At 39.2% G+C, this 18,823-nt stretch overlaps 1 protein-coding gene across 6 annotated transcripts in view; it reads right to left on the bottom strand.

Moving 5' to 3' along the window:
• Window positions 1-18,823, bottom strand: part of ftcdnl1 (formiminotransferase cyclodeaminase N-terminal like 1) — a 77,380-nt gene that overhangs the window by 44,113 nt on the left and 14,444 nt on the right. For 3 of the 6 annotated variants that reach the window (XM_069154924.1, XM_069154923.1, XM_069154925.1), the window contains exons 2-3: window positions 10,540-10,675; window positions 367-448 (exon numbers count right to left, since the gene is read on the bottom strand). In XM_069154924.1, the coding sequence (XP_069011025.1) occupies window positions 367-448; window positions 10,540-10,568 (111 nt within the window). In that variant the 5' untranslated portion in view covers window positions 10,569-10,675. Of the gene's footprint in view, window positions 1-366; window positions 449-10,539; window positions 10,676-18,823 lie in introns of those variants that run through there. The other 3 variants (XM_069154928.1, XM_069154927.1, XM_069154929.1) reach the window with 1 other exon arrangement.

The raw sequence follows: 18,823 nt of genomic DNA on the forward strand, positions 1-18,823 counted from the left end.
CACCAGGACTGACATAACAGAGCACATTATGAACCTGATTCAAGACTTTCAAAAAGATTTTAAAATGCACTCCAAGGTGAGATCAATAGTGTATCTAAAAGTAAATCATCCCCATAGGTTTTCATGTTGAAGCTGCAACTTGAGCGATGAAGAGTGGAAAGAAAAATCAATTGTTCACATATTATTTTGTATCATGGCTCATTACTTTACTACAGAAAAAAGCTTTACAGTTTCCATAACCTTTTTGTGAAATTTTGAAGACAAGATTTCAGTTGATTCATAAAGGCAAAGATAACAGCATAGGTAATATTGTCGTAAAAATGATACCAAACATAATGTAGCATTGACTGGAGGTTTTGGAGGTACCTTGTATGCTTTCATAAGGTCCAGTGGGTCCACCTTGGGGGAGTCCTGGTTCTGTAACAGCGTCCGCACCGTCTCCTCCATGCTGTGTTCAAGAAGACAACAGGCAAACTGGTCAGAGTAAATTCCACATTATTAGAGTGCGCAGATTATTATGTGCGCACAGTTAACCCGGTAAATTGTATTTTCAAACAACTGAAATGGAAAAGTTTGACTTTGATAAGCGAGACTACGTTTGCAGCCATGCCAGCAGCTTTTGTGAAACACAGTGACCCTGTAGTTAAATGCTAAGATCAGCTAGCATGCTCACTATAACAATACTAACAGATATTTAGCATTTCACATTTTTTTGTAATGCTCCACATCTTTGTTTTTAGTTATCATTATATTTGCTGTAATTGTAAAGTGCATTACTAAGTCCCTGAGATATGCTCTCTTTTTGCTCTCCATGTATTTGGGCCATGTTTCCAATGTACTCTGAAAAAAAAAATGAAAAAAAAAAAGGATTTATTACATATTAGCATAGTAACATCCACTAGGTATCCATATGCATCAAGTAATGCTATGGTTGAGTTCCTTTTCCAGTCAGGTGATTAAAGCTGCGTTAAAGAGCAATGCTTGGCTATCATCAAGCAAACAGTGGCTTCTTTGAGGAATGTACAATATGAAACATATTTTGTTTTGTTTACACTTTTTTTGTTTACCATTTAATTCCATACATGTTATTTCAAAGTTCGGTTGAAATAAGTATGAATAACAAAAAGTGCCGGTATTTTGTCATTACCTTCATCACTTTGGTGCAGACTGAATAACTGGATCTGTTGCATTAAAATTGTGTACGCATTCATGGTTCCCTACCCAATGAATCCTAATGACTTTCATGTACTCCTGAGTTTTCCAAGAAACATTTTACACAGATTTTCATTAGTACAAGACAGTGTATCCTGCTGACGTTGTTAATTCCCTGACTGTCGAGAAAAGCACTTGAATGAGTAGGTGTGTCCAAACTTATAACTACCGCTGTATATCAAAAGTCATCTCAATTAATTTGCAACTGATATCAGACTCCAGCTCTCAGTTATGAATTTTGATGAAGGGGCTACTCCTTGTTTACATTTGGATCACTGACCATATTTCCCTCTATGTAATAGTTTATGACAAGGCAGACACTGAATGGAGAAGTTAACAATGTCTGCAGTATAATGTCATTTTTCCAGCCCGCTGGGCACAATAATGAAGTTTGCTAATTGGAAGCAAAGGTGTAGAAATGAGGGAGTGTGAAGCTGATAAACCGGTCGATGTTTAATAGAACATCTTCACACTTCATAATTTTATGCTTACGGCACAAACATACGGCATCGTCACCGGATAAACTGCCCTTGAGATCAAGTGACCTCCGGTGTTCAGACTGTTTTACACCCATGAACCAATGACATGATGAAGATTGACAACAAAAGCAATTCAAGGGTGTTAATGTTCTAATCATGAAATAATGAAAACCAGAAAGCCTCTCATTAGCTTTGAAAGCAACTCAATTGAACCTTTTTTAAAATTTATTTATAGCACCTTTCATACAAACGTGCAGCCCAAAGTGCTTCAATAGCAAGAGAGCAGCACAGACAGTGTAGCAAAACTTAAAAATGACAACTATCAAACAAATGTAATGTTAAAAATAAATAAAAGTCAATGAAATTAATGAAAACAATGTACAAAAAGTTGTAAAAACAAATGCAGAAGACTTTAAAATGTGACTTCAATTAAGCTTAAAAAGAAATACAGTTGGTGGATGGGAACAAAAACACTGAATTAAGAGACACAAACTTAATTTCGGGCACTTTATATATTTGAAATGTTGTTAGACGATAACAAGAGAAAATTATGGCCAGCTGACGAATATTTTAAATGATTCCCTGAAACCTGCATATTTCAGAAGTTTGAGTAAAATGTAATACTCTGCAGCTTAAACATGCAATAACTTTTTTTGGGCCACTGCTGGTTTCAAAAACAAGACGTCAACACAGCACTGTCATACAGCACTAATGACATTGATACGGCAAACATGTTAGCTAACAATTGTTCCAGCAGATATAGAGCCATAATTCCATGAAAGTATTCTCCCTCTTTTTAAAAATCTGCATGTTTAGCTAAATGCTCCATTATGTTTCTGCTGTTTGGTGGTGAACAGGAAGAATACTTTGGGTTTTTAAGAGGCTTTCACCAGAAACAGATACATGCAGTGAGAAGCCAAACAAGTGATCCATTGTGGTGAAAAGAAAAATAGCAGTGCAGCTTCAATGTTTAATGAGTAGGTGTAATCTGACCCAATTTAACTCCTGTACAAATATGTTCACTGAAGTGCTGCACCACCATCACAGCCATGTTTTCTGCTTATTTTCTTACTTTTTGAAGCTTCTATGAACAATTCACACTGTTCTGAGATACACAATAATTTCACATATTAACAACAGCAACTCCCACACTACTGCTGACATTTCCTCACATGGTTTCCACTGTATCCGTGTAGTCTCGCCTCTGCCTGTGATTTTGTAATCGTTTTCCCTCCGAGCTGTGTATGCCTGACGGACAAGTTCCCCATGATGTCGTACGCAGTGACATTTTGCTCTGTCACTTCCTGAGCAGCAGCCCCCCGTTTAATGCGTGTTGCTCAGCCATTAGCACTGGCTGCCAACTGTGAGGAGACCATTGGCATTCCCACCCCGAGTCATCACCGCTGACCTGAAACAAACCCGTCCAAAATGGAAACAGCGGGTGATGTGGCAGCACTCAACTCGAGAACTAATTTCGATGTGAATGTATGCAGTTCGAAAGGTCAGATGAGAAATGCAGATTTCATTATGTTTTGCTCAAAGGTTTTGAGCAGGTCATCAACCCTGTCAGGGGGGGGGGTTGAGGGTTAAAATCCCACCAGGACCACCCACGCTGCACTCGCTGTTCTTTCACTGAAGCACTTTGGATCTGAGTGAATCCGCCAAATGAAAAAACCCAATGAAACTATTAATTCATGACAGGCCACATGAGGATGACTCTGCAGTTATGGAGTCAAACACTGCAGTTTGTGCACATTTATGTGATGACACAATTATTCTAGAAAAAATGAATAATTTGCTTCATGTTAATATTCCCAATGAGTTGGTCCTGTTTGGGTCTATTTTCTGAGAAAATGTCTCATTCAACAAAAAAACTTGTCAGCCAGACAACTACTACTGGTTGGAATAATTATAACACCACGTTCTCTTCACCCTTACTTGAAACCTTTAAAAAGGAAAAATCCTTACTTTTATGTTTCTTTCGCATACACTTATTGCAGTACTTATATTGATTAAATACAGATTATGTTTTCGGTTGTTTGTTTGTTAGCTGGATTAAGGGAAAACGACCAGCCCTATTTCCATGAAATTTAGTGGAAGGGTGTAGCGGATCAACAAATTATTTTTCACTTTCATACACTTTGGATGATCGGGCATTTGATCCACTAAATGCAATGCATCTTAAAATCCCATGGATGGCACTAAAGTTAAATTAAATTGTATTTATATTGTGCCAATTCACAACGCTATTTATTTCAGGGCAATTAACATAGTAAAATCAAAACAATATCCACATGAGCAACAGCTGGGAGGAAAAAACTCCCCTTTAACAGGAAGAAAAACCTCAGACACCGGGAAGTTCAAAGTTCAAAAGGTCATTCTAGAAATAGAGGTCTAAGACTACTTCAAGTAAAGTCCTACATCGTCTGCATAAAGTGACCAAAAATAGAGCCATATGTTCACTTTTTCAATTGACAGTCGTGTCCACATTTTTTCTCCTATTTTTACTCATGAAGCTCCTCACTACTCAAGTAGTTTTTACAGCGGACATGTTTATACTCTACTCTTGCTCTGTGCGTCTCTGACCTTTGAACCCAGCCATCCTTTTGACTCATCCTCCAACAAACCGGATCAAATTAAATGTTTGATCCTCGCTCACCACCAATCACTGAAATTGCACGACAAAGTTTAAATCTACATCACTCACTCTGTAAGAGTTAACAAATCATCCTTTGTGCTCTCCATGAATATATATATAAATCAAACTGTCATCAGAAGCATTATATATTATTCAGCTGTGTTTTCACTGCACCTGAGCCTTGGCGTCACTGAGTGCAACCATCACAATCCGAGCAGCTCCTCTTTGTCTCATAACACCTGCTCCTCATGAAGTCACACGTCCACCTGATTCCCATCAAAATTCATGTTTTTCTCATCTATATTTCATTCATAGCTTCCACTTCTTTCCCTCTCAGCTCCCACTCATCCTGTGCTGCTTTCCCATCTGAAAAGAGGCGAAACACACGAGTCCTCGACATTCTCGACTCAGAGTTAGTCATCGGTCCGTGTTTATGATTGGGCACCGAAGGGAAACAGGGTCTGCTGGTCTCTCTGTGGACCGGGCGGGAAATAAGGCGCAACTGAATGCTCTCAGAAAAGGGGAAAAACAAGCTCTCACCCCGTCTGAGTCCGCCCTAACGAGGCCTCGGGCTCTCCACGCCATCATGACTGCAGTCTGGCAAAAAAAGCGTCTGAGGCCTGACTGTCCGCAGACCTCATTTCAGAACTGCTTCTCAAAGAGCACTGAATCTCTGCTTTGCTCTCACGTCGCTAAAAGGAAACAGGATTTGTTTTATGATATGTATTACTGGTTTTTCAAACTATAGTTGGGGTTGAATGAATACAATGGGTCAACATTTCCTTTGATATAAAAATCTCCCGTCAGTCAGCCAGTAAGTGAGGACGAGGTTTCGCTGTCTTTATAATATACTGTCGAAGACTTTCGTTATTCTCTAGTCCTTCCAAGGAAATCGTCATCTTGCAATCGCAATAATCAACGCAAATACAAGTAATCCCTGCAATTTTTGCGGGAGCTTGCAATTTTGCAAAATTCCTTTGATTTTTGCGCAAAAATTGTCATCTGTTATTAAGATTATATATATATATTTTTTAAACAACGTAAAATCTAAAATTTCTAAACTTCTAGGCTCAAGGAATATCAAAAACTATCTAGTATTATGTTAATGCTTTTTGTTTTATAAAGTAACAAATAGTGTAAATGATGCTGATTAATTATGGATTTAAAGCTTTGCCTGTTTTTGATTCCACCGGAAGGTAATAAAACTCAGAAATCTTGTGACTTCAAATTACAGTGCATCCGGAAAGTATTCACAGCGCTTCACTTTTTCCACATATTTGTTATTCCAAAATGGATTAAATTCATTTTTTTCCCTCAAAGTTCTTCACACAATACCCCATAATGACAAAGGGAAAAAAGTTTGTTTCATATTTTTGCAAATCTATTAAAAATAAATATTGAAAATATAACACGTACATAAGTATTCACAGCCTTTGCTCAATACTTTGTTGAAGCACCTTTGGCAGCAAATACAGCCTCAAGTCTTTTTGAGTATGATGCTACAAGCTTGGCACCTATTTTTGGGCAGTTTCTCCCGTTCTTCTTTGCAGGACCTCTCAAGCTCCATCAGGTTGGATGGGGAGCGTCGGTGCACAGCCATTTTCAGATCTCTCCAGAGATGTTCAATCTGATTCAAGTCTGAGCTCTGGCTGGGCCACTCAAGGACATTCACAGAGTTGTCCCGAAGCCATTCCTTTGTTATCTTGGCTGTGTGCTTCGGGTCGTTGTCCTGTTGGAAGATGAACCTTCGCCCCAGTCTGAGGTCCAGAGCGCTCTGGAGAAGGTTTTCATCAATGATGTCTCTGTACATCGCTGCATTCATCTTTCCCTCCATCCTGACTAGTCTCCCAGTTCCTGCCGCTGAAAAACATCTCCACAGCATGATGCTGCCACCACCATGCTTCACTGTAGAGATGGTATTGGCCAGGTGATGAGCGGTGCCTAGTTTCCTCCAAACATGACGCTTGGCATTCAGGCCAAAGAGTTCAATCTTTGTTTCATCAGACCAGAGAATTTAGTTTCTCGTGGTCTGACAGTCCTTCAGGTGCCTTTTGGTAAACTCCAGGTGGGCTGTCATGTGCCTTTTACTGAGGAGTGGCTTCCGGCTGGCCACTCTACCATACAGGCCTGCTTGGTGGAGTGCTGCAGAGATGGTTGTCCTTCTGGAAGGTTCTCCTCTCTTCACAGAGCAACGCTGGAGCTCTGTCAGAGTGACCATCGGGTTCTTGGTCACCTCCCTGACTAAGGCCCTTCTCCCCCGATCGCTCAGTTTGGCCGGGCGGCCGACTCTAGGAAGAGTCCTGGTGGTTCCAAACTTCTTCCATTTACGGATGATGGAGGCCACTGTGCTCATTGGGACCTTCAATGCTGCAGAATTTTTTCTGTACCCTTCCCCAGATCTGAGCCTCGATACAATCCTGTCTCGGAGGTTTACAGACAATTCCTTGGACTTCATGGCTTGGTTTGTGCTCTGACATGCACTGTCCACTGTGGGACCTTATATAGACGGTGTGTGCCTTTCCAAATCATGTCCAATCAACTGAATGTACCACAGGTGGACTCCAATTAAGTTGTAGAAAAATCTCAAGGATGAAACAGGATGCACCTGAGCTCAATTTTGAGTGTCACTGCAAATGCTGTAAATTTTTTTGTTTTTTAATTTTAATAGATTTGCAAAAATTTCCAAAAAACGTTTTTCACGTTATCATTATGGGGTATTGTGTGTAGAATTTTGAGGAAAAAAAATGTATTTAATCCATTTTGGAATAAGGCTGTAACATAACAAAATGTGGAAAAAGTGAAGCGCTGTGAATACTTTCTGGATGCACTGTATTTTCCAAAGTGAAACAATTGTCAGTGACTGACTGTTTAATTTGAACTAATTTCATTTTAAGTGAGGGACTCATGAATTTGAAAACATTTAGCACAATTCATGTCCAAAAAATGTGAAGTTATACATCTGGATTGTTGAAATATCATTTTAATTGGCTTTTATTATTGTTTACATTTAGGAATCCCATTTAGAAATATTTGTATGAAGTGATCTTCACATATTGTGTGGTACATACATACTTTTCATACACAGATGCACATGTCCACCCACACATGCATTTTACTGTGTACAGTATGTGACACGGCTCCAATGGCCATGCAGATATTTGTCTTAAAGAGCTGCTGCTGCCGCTCTGTGACATTTTGCCACAGGCTACACTTTCTGAAGCACGACCCTCTGTCATCATGCATAACAACGTATGAATGAACGGCCTAGTTTCCCCCCTTAATAGTAATGTGACCCCTTTCCCCACTTCAGTGAAAACAGAAGCTGTACATGCTAAATGGGGAAACATCTTATTGCTCACAGACAGAAGCGCTATATTTCAGCTGACAGCTGGATGATATACTAATTATCTTTCAGCAATTTAGAAAATATAAAAAAATAACTCTTGAATGAGTAGCAGTGCAGTAATAATGCTTAAATGTAAGTCGTTTTACAGTTAACTTTGCTTTTTTGTTTTGTACTTTTCCATATTTTGCGTTTGCACGGTCTGGTTTCCTGTTTTAAGTTTAGACGCTTTTATTTTGAAAGGCACTCTCTTAGGTTCCTGTCGTGTGAAAACAGAACAAGGAGATGAATGTATGAGAAAAGGAGTCAGAAAGTAACTTGTTTTAAGATATTAGCATCCACCTAAGAGGTACAAGGTCAGTATCTGTTGCGATACTGTTATGTTAAGATGTGTTATGTGTTTTTTAAATGTAGTTACAACCTGAAATTTGTTAAAATAAATGACAGTTAACTTTATGTTAGCTCGTGTTAAGACTGCTGTAATAGTGAGAGATAGTTTATAACTTAATAGTTTGTAAATAATTAAATAGTTTACAAACTATTAATTAAATAGTTTGTAACTAATATATTTGTTGTGTCTGTATTACACCAGCTCTTATGGTGGTTTGGACTTTTTAAAATAAGATTAAATCATCAGTGGAAGTACCAAGAACATCTTTCAACGCTACAGCTTCACTAGTAAATCACTCCGATTTGTTGTTGTTGTTGAGCTACAGTGCGCCGTTTTAAATCTAAATACCCAAATCTTTCCATGTGGGAAATGGCTAAAAAAAAACCTGGAAGCCAAATGGAAGTTTTTAATGATAAAGTTGTTTTGTAAATAAAATATGAGGCAGAGAGAAATTCTCCAGAGCTGCACCAGCACCACTTAAAGGTCCTCCTAGGATGGCAAATTAGTATTTCAGCAGCGCGGTCGGGATTTGCTGAAAAAGACGGCTTTTGATGAGAATTAATAAGATTAAATGGACCTGAAATTACAGTGATTTTAAACAAAGCCTGCTATTTAGCTCCAGCTGTTTCTTTTTCTGATTTCATTAAAGCATATTTCTCTTTTCAGATTTTTCCTTTTTGTAATTTGCTCTGTTGCTGCCTGACACATCACCCCGTAATAATAAGCAAGGAGAGTTTAAAAAATAAAAATTGACTGTAATTTCCCTAAATATTGGGCAGCGGATCAAATATCTTCTGCATGATGGGGGGCAAATTAACTCACACTCACAAATCATTGGGGCCTAATCTCACACCTCGAGCACATGCAGATGTGAACAAACTCGGATCAGGGGGCGCAGTCAGCTGCCCAACAGTTGGCTGAACATAATGTTGGGTTATTATTTCCCTTTATCACATGCTGAGAGGGGAGATCAATAAGTGTGGACGCAGAGGAAGCCTGCAGAGGATTGGCATTTCATATAAAGCTCCAATAAGTCGTTTTTTTCTTTTCTTTCAAAGGAAGTCTTTATATGTAGTGTCCTCTCAAGTTAATGAAAGTGTTGGATGTCACCACAGAAGCCAGCAGTTCATCACGCCGGGAGCGCCGAGCACTTTGATGGATGTGAATTGTTTGTTGCTCAGCTGGATGGTTTGTCATTTGAGTCATGGCCACTGACTTTTTAATCAACCACGATATAAGGTGCTTAGATGGAGGGGGAACTTTTTGAAATATTGCAACTGAGAAGAACCTCATGTCACCCTCATCGGCAAGCTGTAGTGTTTCACAGTAGAGGTGTGTTGATGTCGTTCAACTTAAGACATGACTACAACTGAGTCTGATTGTCGGACAATCTGAAATTAGCTCCTAAAACACGACCTCATAACTGACATGAAGGTTCTGCAGGAGAAATGGCTCTTCACAAATACAGGAATAGATTGTAGTGTAAATAGTAGTGTCATGTGCAGTGTTTTTTGGGAACATGTTACACAGTGATTTTACGCTTTAAAAAAACTGAATTGAATTGTGTGGATACAGATAATATTACTGACAACGCAGACTGGTCTTGTTATCGGTTCTATATGGGTCATGAGGCAGCTTGTCTAAATTCTGAAGTGCCCTTAGGCAAGACACTGAACCATGAGTCGCTCCTGATGGCAGACGAGTGTCTGCTGTTGGTGTGTGAATGTGTGAAGAGGTACAAATTATAAAGACTTGCTTTAATTGTGAGACTCATCGCTGTTGGAAAAATACAGGTGAATTAATGTTAGTTGCGTTCCACATAAGGGAAGTCCGGCATTTGTGCATGCTGGTTCACTGCCATGACTCACTGGGACACTTAAAGGACCTGAGTCATAATTAATATGATGACAAGTCAAATGTCTGCTGTGAAAGAGGTCTATAAGTGCTGAATGTGCTTTTTGCTTTTAGCTTGTTTACCTGAACAAACAACAGTTTTCCTGAGATAACAGTAAAAAGCTTTAAAGGGGGCAGAGGGCAAAAATGACCCTCGAAATCTAAGAATAACCCTAAAAGACGAGGAAATCCTGCATCTTTAGCGATGATGTTTTCAGTGGATTTATTAGCTTTTGCTGTTACGAGCTAAATAAATGGATGGAGATAGTTATAAAAATGAAAACGTATTAGTGTGAATGTTGCCTCAGAGATCTGCGAGCCTACTCCCTTCTAACACCCGTCACACCCTCACACTTCGCTCATCTCACTGTGGAGCCACAAAAAGCTTTGTGCAACTTTTTCCACACATGCAGTGGTTCTTCTCAGCAGATTTTGTTGTTTCAGATCAGCAGAACTTTCCTTCTCCTGGTCTCATGTATTGCTTCTGGTATTTGCCCTTCAATATCGAGCCGCGCTGTATTGAAGAACATGCAGGTGTGCTTCAGTGTGTGCAGCTGTGCTGACGGTGTGGTGACGGTGCTACCTGGAGAAGTGCTGCTGCAGTGTCACCATCTGCCGCCCACCCTGCTGAGTCTTCGTCCTCTCCCTTCGCTCCACGCCCAGATGTTGTTTGTTCTCCAGCTGGGGATTGTTATTATGGATCAGTCTTGGTGGCGTCGCTGCAGGGCAGGGGAGTAAACACAGTGTTAGTTTGTTGTTAATCTCGCATATCATAATCCCGCTAAGGATTTCAAAGATACAGCGCATCTGTTCAGCAAGTTTGGTTGTTTGGAAAAGAGCAAGACTGGTGCTCTGCCTCCCCCCTCCACCTGTCCTCCCTCTTCTTCCTCCCCCACCGTAGTGTTGAATTAGTGTCGGCATCTTTGTTTCTCCACAGCTCACAGGGTGTGAGTCGCACAAACGCCCTGCTCATGACATTTAAACAGGTCCTGCGGGTAAACTGTGATTTATACCCGTGTAACTAAAAACAATTTTTTGTAAATATGATGGTCTGATACTGTTATAGTAGCTGAAGTTCAGGTTGTTAATATAATAATGTCCATTTTACCTTACGGCTGGTCCTTTGGGTGTTTGTTTTTTTTTTTTTACCCCTCTGGACACTAATGAGCTGAAAAGAAGCTGAACCACAAGAGAAATTTACCACCGCTGCAACCTGTTCATGTTCCCTTCATGACTATAAATATGAACAATATTAATCTTAATATTAACTGTCAGCTATAAACAGTTTCCAGCCTATTTCAGAACTAATCAGTTTGGGTGAGTGTTTTCTTTCTGTTTGCTTGGCAGCCTCGAGCCACTTTATCCATCAGGCGGCATCAGTGCTGCTCTACCACGCAGTGCAGTACAGGAAGGAAACCTGTGGAAGTATTTGGATGCATGAAGCTAATTTCAGATGTGTAAATTGATATTTTTGTTCAAAGATAAAATAAACTTCTTTTTGCTTTAAGTTATTAGGGCAAAGAGTTCAGACAAATGGAGGCAGCTTGGAGTAGAGGCTCCCTCTTTTGGAGGTTTTCCAGATTGACAGGAGACCCCAGGGTGCAAACACTGTCTGGAGAGGTTGTGCGATATCTCACGTGACATGGAAACGCCTCAGGATCCCCTAAGAGGAGCTGGGAAACATTAACAGGGTGAGTGGATACGTCTTGTTTTTACATCTTTCTATCCGTCTCTCTCATTATTGTTATTTTTAAAGAACGTGTTGCATCCGAAATTCGTTTCTTGTTTGTCCTTCAACCAACCAGAGCAAAGCTAGAGCATTTTCATTTCTGTAGATGCAAAGTCAGGGACAATCCGCTTAAAGTACACTAAAAAGGAGGTGAGGGGTTTGAACTGAGCTCCTGTAAATGTTCCACAAAAAAAGTCAACCAAGGTTTTTCAGGCCTTCAGGGTGGAAATCTACATTTGAGGGACCCTAGTGAGGACCTCAATTATAAATCAGGGCTGCCATCTAGTGGTGTTTGCAGATCGTTGCCAGAGTGCAGTACTTTGATGTAGGACTGCTGCATAATTCAAACATAAATCAGACAATGAATGTTTGCTTCTTTTAGGCACTGGAAACAGAAGTTGATTTATTGCAGTGTTATCTAAGATTAACTTTTCGGTCATTATTGTGGAGAAGTCCTTATTTAGGCACTGACAGTTTCATGACGAGCGGGCAAAATCTGTCTGCAGGAAGCGCATGATACCAGACTGAATAGGCCTTGTGGTGAAACACTGCCACATAAATCACACAACGTTATCATCCGCAATGCTCAAAAATCAAGTTGCACAAAAAGACTCTCTGAAGGTAAACATTCAGTGAAATCTGGAAAAAAAAAACACTAAAGAAAGCACATGACGACAATTATTCAGTAGAGTTTGGAGCATTATTGGTCGGGGCTATTTGTACGCACAACTATATACAACAAAAGGTCAACACAGAATTACTACAATATCAATTATAACCAGACTATATCTGTAGCAGAGGACTAAAGAGAAAACACTACCCATTAACTACTAATGTTTAAAGGTACCGATAATATGGATTGCTTTGATGGTAGGTTATCTCATTTATCAGCATACATCTATGGCTTTTATAGCTAAGTGTGTTGTAAGATTTAGCTCCTGAGCAAACTGTTATCATCTAGAACATATATAGATAATATTTACAGCAGACATTATGATACGTCATGACAGGGAAAGCACAGTCGTGGTATTGTACAGTGTTATCAGTACCACGTTTGTCCTTCCAACCATGACACGTCCAAAAAAAAAAAAAAAAAAAGCCTATTATAATGGCTGTTTTCTATATTGTGACACTTAGAGTCTTTTTATTCCTCTCAGCTCGGCACACAGAATAATTTCACATGAAATAATCTAAAAATAAAAGTATGCAGCCCACACGTGGCTAGTCTTTATGAAACACTGTAATTTCAGAACTTCTCGAGAAAAGATTGGACATGATTTCATATTTTAGAAATATCAGTTTAAGTTTTGCATTATAAATGCCTTATTTTAAATAAAGGAAGCTGCAACACTGGTTTTTTTTAGGATGCCAGGTTTACTCTGTCAAAAAACTGTCAGCGTTTCGTGCTGCTCGGGTGTGAATTGTTGTCCCTCTGGTGCTCTTCAGTTTGGGGATCAAACAGTTTGAGTTGAAAACTTGAAGAAATCTGAGGCACTCAAGAGGGTGATTAATTAAAAAGCCTTTAATCAGTCATGGCTATTCAGTGATAGTAAAAACTCATGCCAACATGTTTCAGCCTCGAAGGCCTTAGTCAGGGCAGCCACAAATAAGCTGCCTTTGGGCTGTTCTTTATCTGTGTTGGTCAGTGGTCACATGACCAGTATGGACCAATGAACTGTCACCCAGTACATGGGAGCAGGTAAAGACACATGATAGGAAACATAATGTCCGGACGAGAAACCAAATGCAGCTATTCATCAAAATCTTAAAATCTCTTAATAGTTTAACATACATTTCAACATTAAGTGGCAAGTAACATTTAAACTGACCCAGTTTTCCAACGAGAGAGAAAAAAAAAACAATACACAAAGGCACAGTTACAAAAATGGAGACAAATCAAGTTCTCCATTCAAACCAGGGTATTGTGTGGCTTTGAATGTGTAGATCCAAAATGATTGTCTTTGTAAGAGCCTTTTTAACCTGTCACCGCCTCTCACTGACTTTTCTATACGCTCGATACCAGATATCCTCAGTGAATTACAGTTTCCGCGGTCAGCCTCTTTGTAATGTAAAGCCTTTAGGTATCGTGGGTTTCCAGTTTTAATAGCATGATACAAGGTTTACATTCGATGTCCCTAAGTAACAACATAAATGTATTGCTGTTAAACGCTCCCTTTAATTTGGTTTTACTTCAGAAAAAGCCAAAGCATTAATGTGTTTCTCTGCAGCAGGCCAGTAGATGGAGTTCTTTATTCATTTTGCTCAATAGAATCTTCTGAGATTACACCTCAGCTCCTGGTGTCAGCTGAGTCACATAGCACCTTTAAAGGTGTCATGTGACAGCCAGTCCTAAAATAATACGTGTCACTCATTAAATGAAAACGAGCCAGTCTCAAAGAGTGTTGTCTGACTGATTAGAGGAAGCGTGAGCTTCTGTTACAGATTTAAAGTCAGAGGTTTTTCCTGTAACGTTTATGTCAATTTCTTTGTAAGTGTGAAAACCTGATTTCACGGGAGGGTGGTTTGGAAAAGCATGTGACTACTCCATTTTCTTTTAATTTGGCAATCTTTTAAATGTCCCTCTGGTCTGGTGATGTTTCCACAGATTAACCTTTCGTACGAGCCCACTGGCCATGTATGAAAATGTCAAGTACACACTGTAGCTCCCTCCACAATACACGACACCAAAACTACTACGAGCTACTGTAAGTGCACAGTATCATTATAGGCCGATTACACTGAAGGGTCTCGATACAACTTCCCCTGTTAATAGAAACAGTGTCATGCAGTTCTTTGGACAAGATCTCGCCAGTGTGCAACTGAAACAATGACCAACAGAGGACAGTTTTGTTTTTACCAAGTACAAACAGTCGTGAGTTTCACCAATTCATGCAGACTTCCACTCACAATGGGGGTATAAAGGATGGAGGCAGTGGCACTAAGAGTATTTAGAAAACAGGACCATGTAAGTAAAAAAAAAAAAAAAAAAAAAAAAAAAAAAAAAAAAAAAAAAAATTAAGTACGCTACTTACTAATCTCCACCTCTTGATTTCGATGACAAAATGATGTCTAATTTAAAAGCATAAACAACACAAAGAAACACCCTGCAAATAGAGAAAAACACAAATAGAAGAAAAATACTGCGAGTTGTAATGATGCAAAATAGCAAATGTTTACAGACGCATGTACTTTTCTACTGAAAATATAATTTGTGATAAAGGCATACTATTAAAATGCTAATGCTAAAGCTCGCCAGCGCTCTAAAGTTCCATCTCTAAAACGTGATATCTCGTTTGTTTAACCTGTACTCAAGCAAACGTGTTAAAATGGCGAATATTTAGGTGGAACAAAGTGTTACTGGCTGTCGCATTTTCATGAACAAATAAGGGAGGTTTGGTGTGATTGTGTCCTGAGACCTCTTGTAAAATTCACTGACGTGCTGCCCTCAAATGGGGTACATTTTATTGTGCTCGCGTGAATAGTCGATGCAAACGCGCCCTCTCGTGGTATTCACAACCTCGGACCTTGACATTTTCTGAAAACTCAGAGTTCACGAGTTGTGACATGCTTACTGTTTTTTTTTTTTTTTTTACAAAAGATGGCAGAGGCCCCGGAAGTTCAGTTTTTATTTGAAAAAGTTAACATATTGTAGTCACACTGATCACTGCACTCCCATTAGATGACATTATTTAGTCCACATTTGAGCATTTATTGCAGTGCGTACATATCCTAATGCGCTACCAGAGCTGTTAATGTCTCTCTGCATCAGTGTCACTGAGACAAACAGTTTGACATTTATTGTACTTCCAGTCACTGTGATGCAGAAGGGAAACAAAGCTCCCGTGTGTTTACTTGGGGGGGGGGGGGGGGGGGGGGGGGGGGGGGGGGGGCGCTCAGAGAGGAAAGCTCTCCAGTGTAAATAGTGTAATTACATGTCTTCCTTCTGGGTGGGTGGGGGGGTAAATTGGTATAATCAAGGCAGTAGCTCAGCCTCTGGCATTGATGTTGGAATGAATTAGGACAGGACGTCGCTGAGATTTTTCCCCCTGGGTATTAAATGAACACATACTTCTCCCCCAAATCACATCCTGCTGATATAGTGGTGACTGTACCGAGCAGCTCACACAGGGGAATGAGTGCAGGGGATGTCGATTTTGAAGGCTGGTAACCCGACATTTTACATGACACATGCCTGCACTTGATTAATATTGAACTTTGTCTATTAAATAATCAGTGGAATGAATTGTTTTTATCCTTCACTTTCTTAGCTTCCTATCAGTGCAAATAGAGGTAACCGCCAGCATATTAATATATCTTGAATTTCCATCTTTAATTCCTTTCTGTAGGTGACAGCTAAGTTCATGGCACCACAGATATTCAATTTAAATACAGCTGTTAAGTGTTGGAAATTTTAGTATTTATTATGCACCACAGGTTTCATTTATAATTTCTTATGTATGCAAACCTGAAAACATTTGCTCTGTAAAATTTGACCATTTTTAAACAACAGCAATTAGTTCAATACAAAACTAGGAGCCTCTTTTCCATTGTGGTTCCCTCTGTTTTCATTGCATTTGAAAGCATGAATACAACAGGACTGATGGTCAAAATCAGAGCAGCCCAAAGGTAATGTTTTTTTTTTTTTAGCTTGATTCAAGCTTGTGCTTACTCTCTTTATTTTTAGATGCTGGATAATCCTGACTGTAATGACTACCAAATGTAAATTATGTGGGTCTAAAAAACACGAGTAGGATGTATTAATAGGAAAACACAATGTACAGAATACGGATGGTAAGCTTTCCTATTAAATGACATTGGCTTACGTCTTATCAATTAATTTTCACATGTAATTTGACAAAGCAAGTTTTTTTTTGTTTTGTCCATCACCTTCCATACAGATACATTTTTTGGCCCCTCAGAGAGGCTGTACTTTTCAGATAAATAATCACATTGTCATACTCATAATAACAATGTATGTTTCAATTACAGGTATAACCATGTTCACCATCTTAGTGTCGCAGTTTAGCATGTTAATATGGGCTAATTAGCACAAAACACAAAGGCTGCTGGAGATTTCTGCAGCTATTTATTTGATTTGATTTATTTAGCAAAATAAAAAAAGAAAATTCAGTGCAGGGCAGGGAGAGGCAAAAACCCAGTGGGCTCATTTGAAGCCTCCATCCGATAATGTTGAAAATGTATTGCTATAGCTATAGCTATTTGTTCATAAACCAAAGAGCCAACATGAACACATTTCAAGCAATCCGTCCATCTGCTGTGGAGGTATTTCAGTAATAAAAACATTCTGGTGGTTCAAGAGACGACAAATCTGAGTCACTGATTGGGAACATGAATGTTTGTTTGTACACAATCTGATTTCATCTTAAAAAATGTCACAGTGCAAATTTTGTCACGGGACCAAATTAAGCATCTGTAGCAATCAATTTCATGACAATAAATCCAACAGATGCCATTTTGGCAATAGAGGAAACGTCAGCCAGGATCATAGAGGTCAGAAGAGTCCATCGGGACCTTCAATGTTTGTATGACATTTCCCGGCACTCCATCTAATAGCTGCTGAGATATTTCAGTCAGGACCATAATGGTGGACTGAACGACCGACAGACCACGAGTGTTATCCCCAAGAGGTCCAATACGGTTCAATAACTAAGAATGTACGCAGCACAGAGACTGAACACATAAACTGCAATATCAGCTCGAACATCTTTCACACAATCCAAAAACACTCATAAAAGACACACATAAAAGACAACAATAAATACTACCATATTAAAGGTAACTGCAATCACTAATATTATAAGCAACCACTTAAGTGCTTTTAACAAATATCTTACACCCCTGTAAGGTTGTAACGTACATAGACATGCAGAAATGTCCAGAAAAACCAAAATATCAAAGTAATGAAGCCATCGAATTCAGAGGAGTATTTGAGGGGATTTTAATTTGTCTGGTAAACATGGAAATTTTATGCATCTCTCTCCTTTTATTCCAAAAATAGTCCTTGGTTGAGATATTTTTAGAACAAAGCTATTTTTTATGCGTCCTTGATGCAGCAAAGGTTCTAACGCACAGTAATGCTGTTTCCATTCTGTCGTTCCCAGCCTCTAATCTGATTCTGCAGCAAAGTCAACTTCAATCTTTGATGAGGAGCTATTTATTATTACAAATTCTTTTTATTTTAATTTTTATTTATTCAGGGAATGATTCAGCTCAGCCAATATGCTGTTTCTAAGCTCTGCTGAGCACTTCCTTTAAGCCCATATGTGATAGAGGAGGTCATAACTGATTTAATTTACCAGTAAATGTATTACTGGCAAACCTTTTATGTCTATTTCTAGTGTCCTTTTAGGAAATCTCTTACGACAGCAGTTTGACCATACCTTTTGAATACAGATAAATTCATCAAATATGTAGAGGAAATAGAGGAAAAGTTGCACTCATCAAAAATGTTGATATCCATCCAAGAAGAACATTATCATCAGTAGTTAAGAGAAAATCCCAAAACAACAAAGTATGCTTAAGTTAAAGTGTCAAAGCTCTCTAGCACACGTAGGACTCACGAGAGTAGCAGCAGTGAAGCAGGGGACATTATGTAGTGACAACATTGGCATGTTGAGGAGGTTGGGGTGTATCAGCGGGTCAACAAAACACCCGACCTTAACATGGAGGTCTGCTTTTCTCTTCACATCTCCAACCAACAGTCAGCTTTGCTGTTTCTAAAAACATGACCACAATCACTCCATAACATTAAACGTGTGTTATCACAACCAAGCAAGGAAAAAATGACGTATTTTGTCAGGTTAGTGTTTATTAGCTTGTTTTATACTTTTTCTTCCACCAAGTTGCCAAAAAAAAAAACACTTAACAGAGCCCAAAAAGTTGGACGTCACTAACAACATCTTAGATTGTCCCAGTAAGTCCAAACTTTGTGACCGACAGTGAACCAGCATAAACACAAAGCTTAACCCTGAAACGGATGCTGCGTTCAAATGGGGTCGTATTTACCCACTCTACACAAGAAGAGTCCATATGAACGGCGCCCTCTTGTGGTATAAAGGACGTCAGAACTCTAAATTCTGTATCAGCCCCAAGTTTACGAGTTGTGACTTGTTTTCTG

This window comes from Embiotoca jacksoni, unplaced genomic scaffold (genome assembly GCF_022577435.1).
Source record: "Embiotoca jacksoni isolate LCO1_2020_lvr unplaced genomic scaffold, fEmbJac1.0.p SCAF_2, whole genome shotgun sequence".
NCBI lineage: Eukaryota > Metazoa > Chordata > Actinopteri > Embiotocidae > Embiotoca > Embiotoca jacksoni.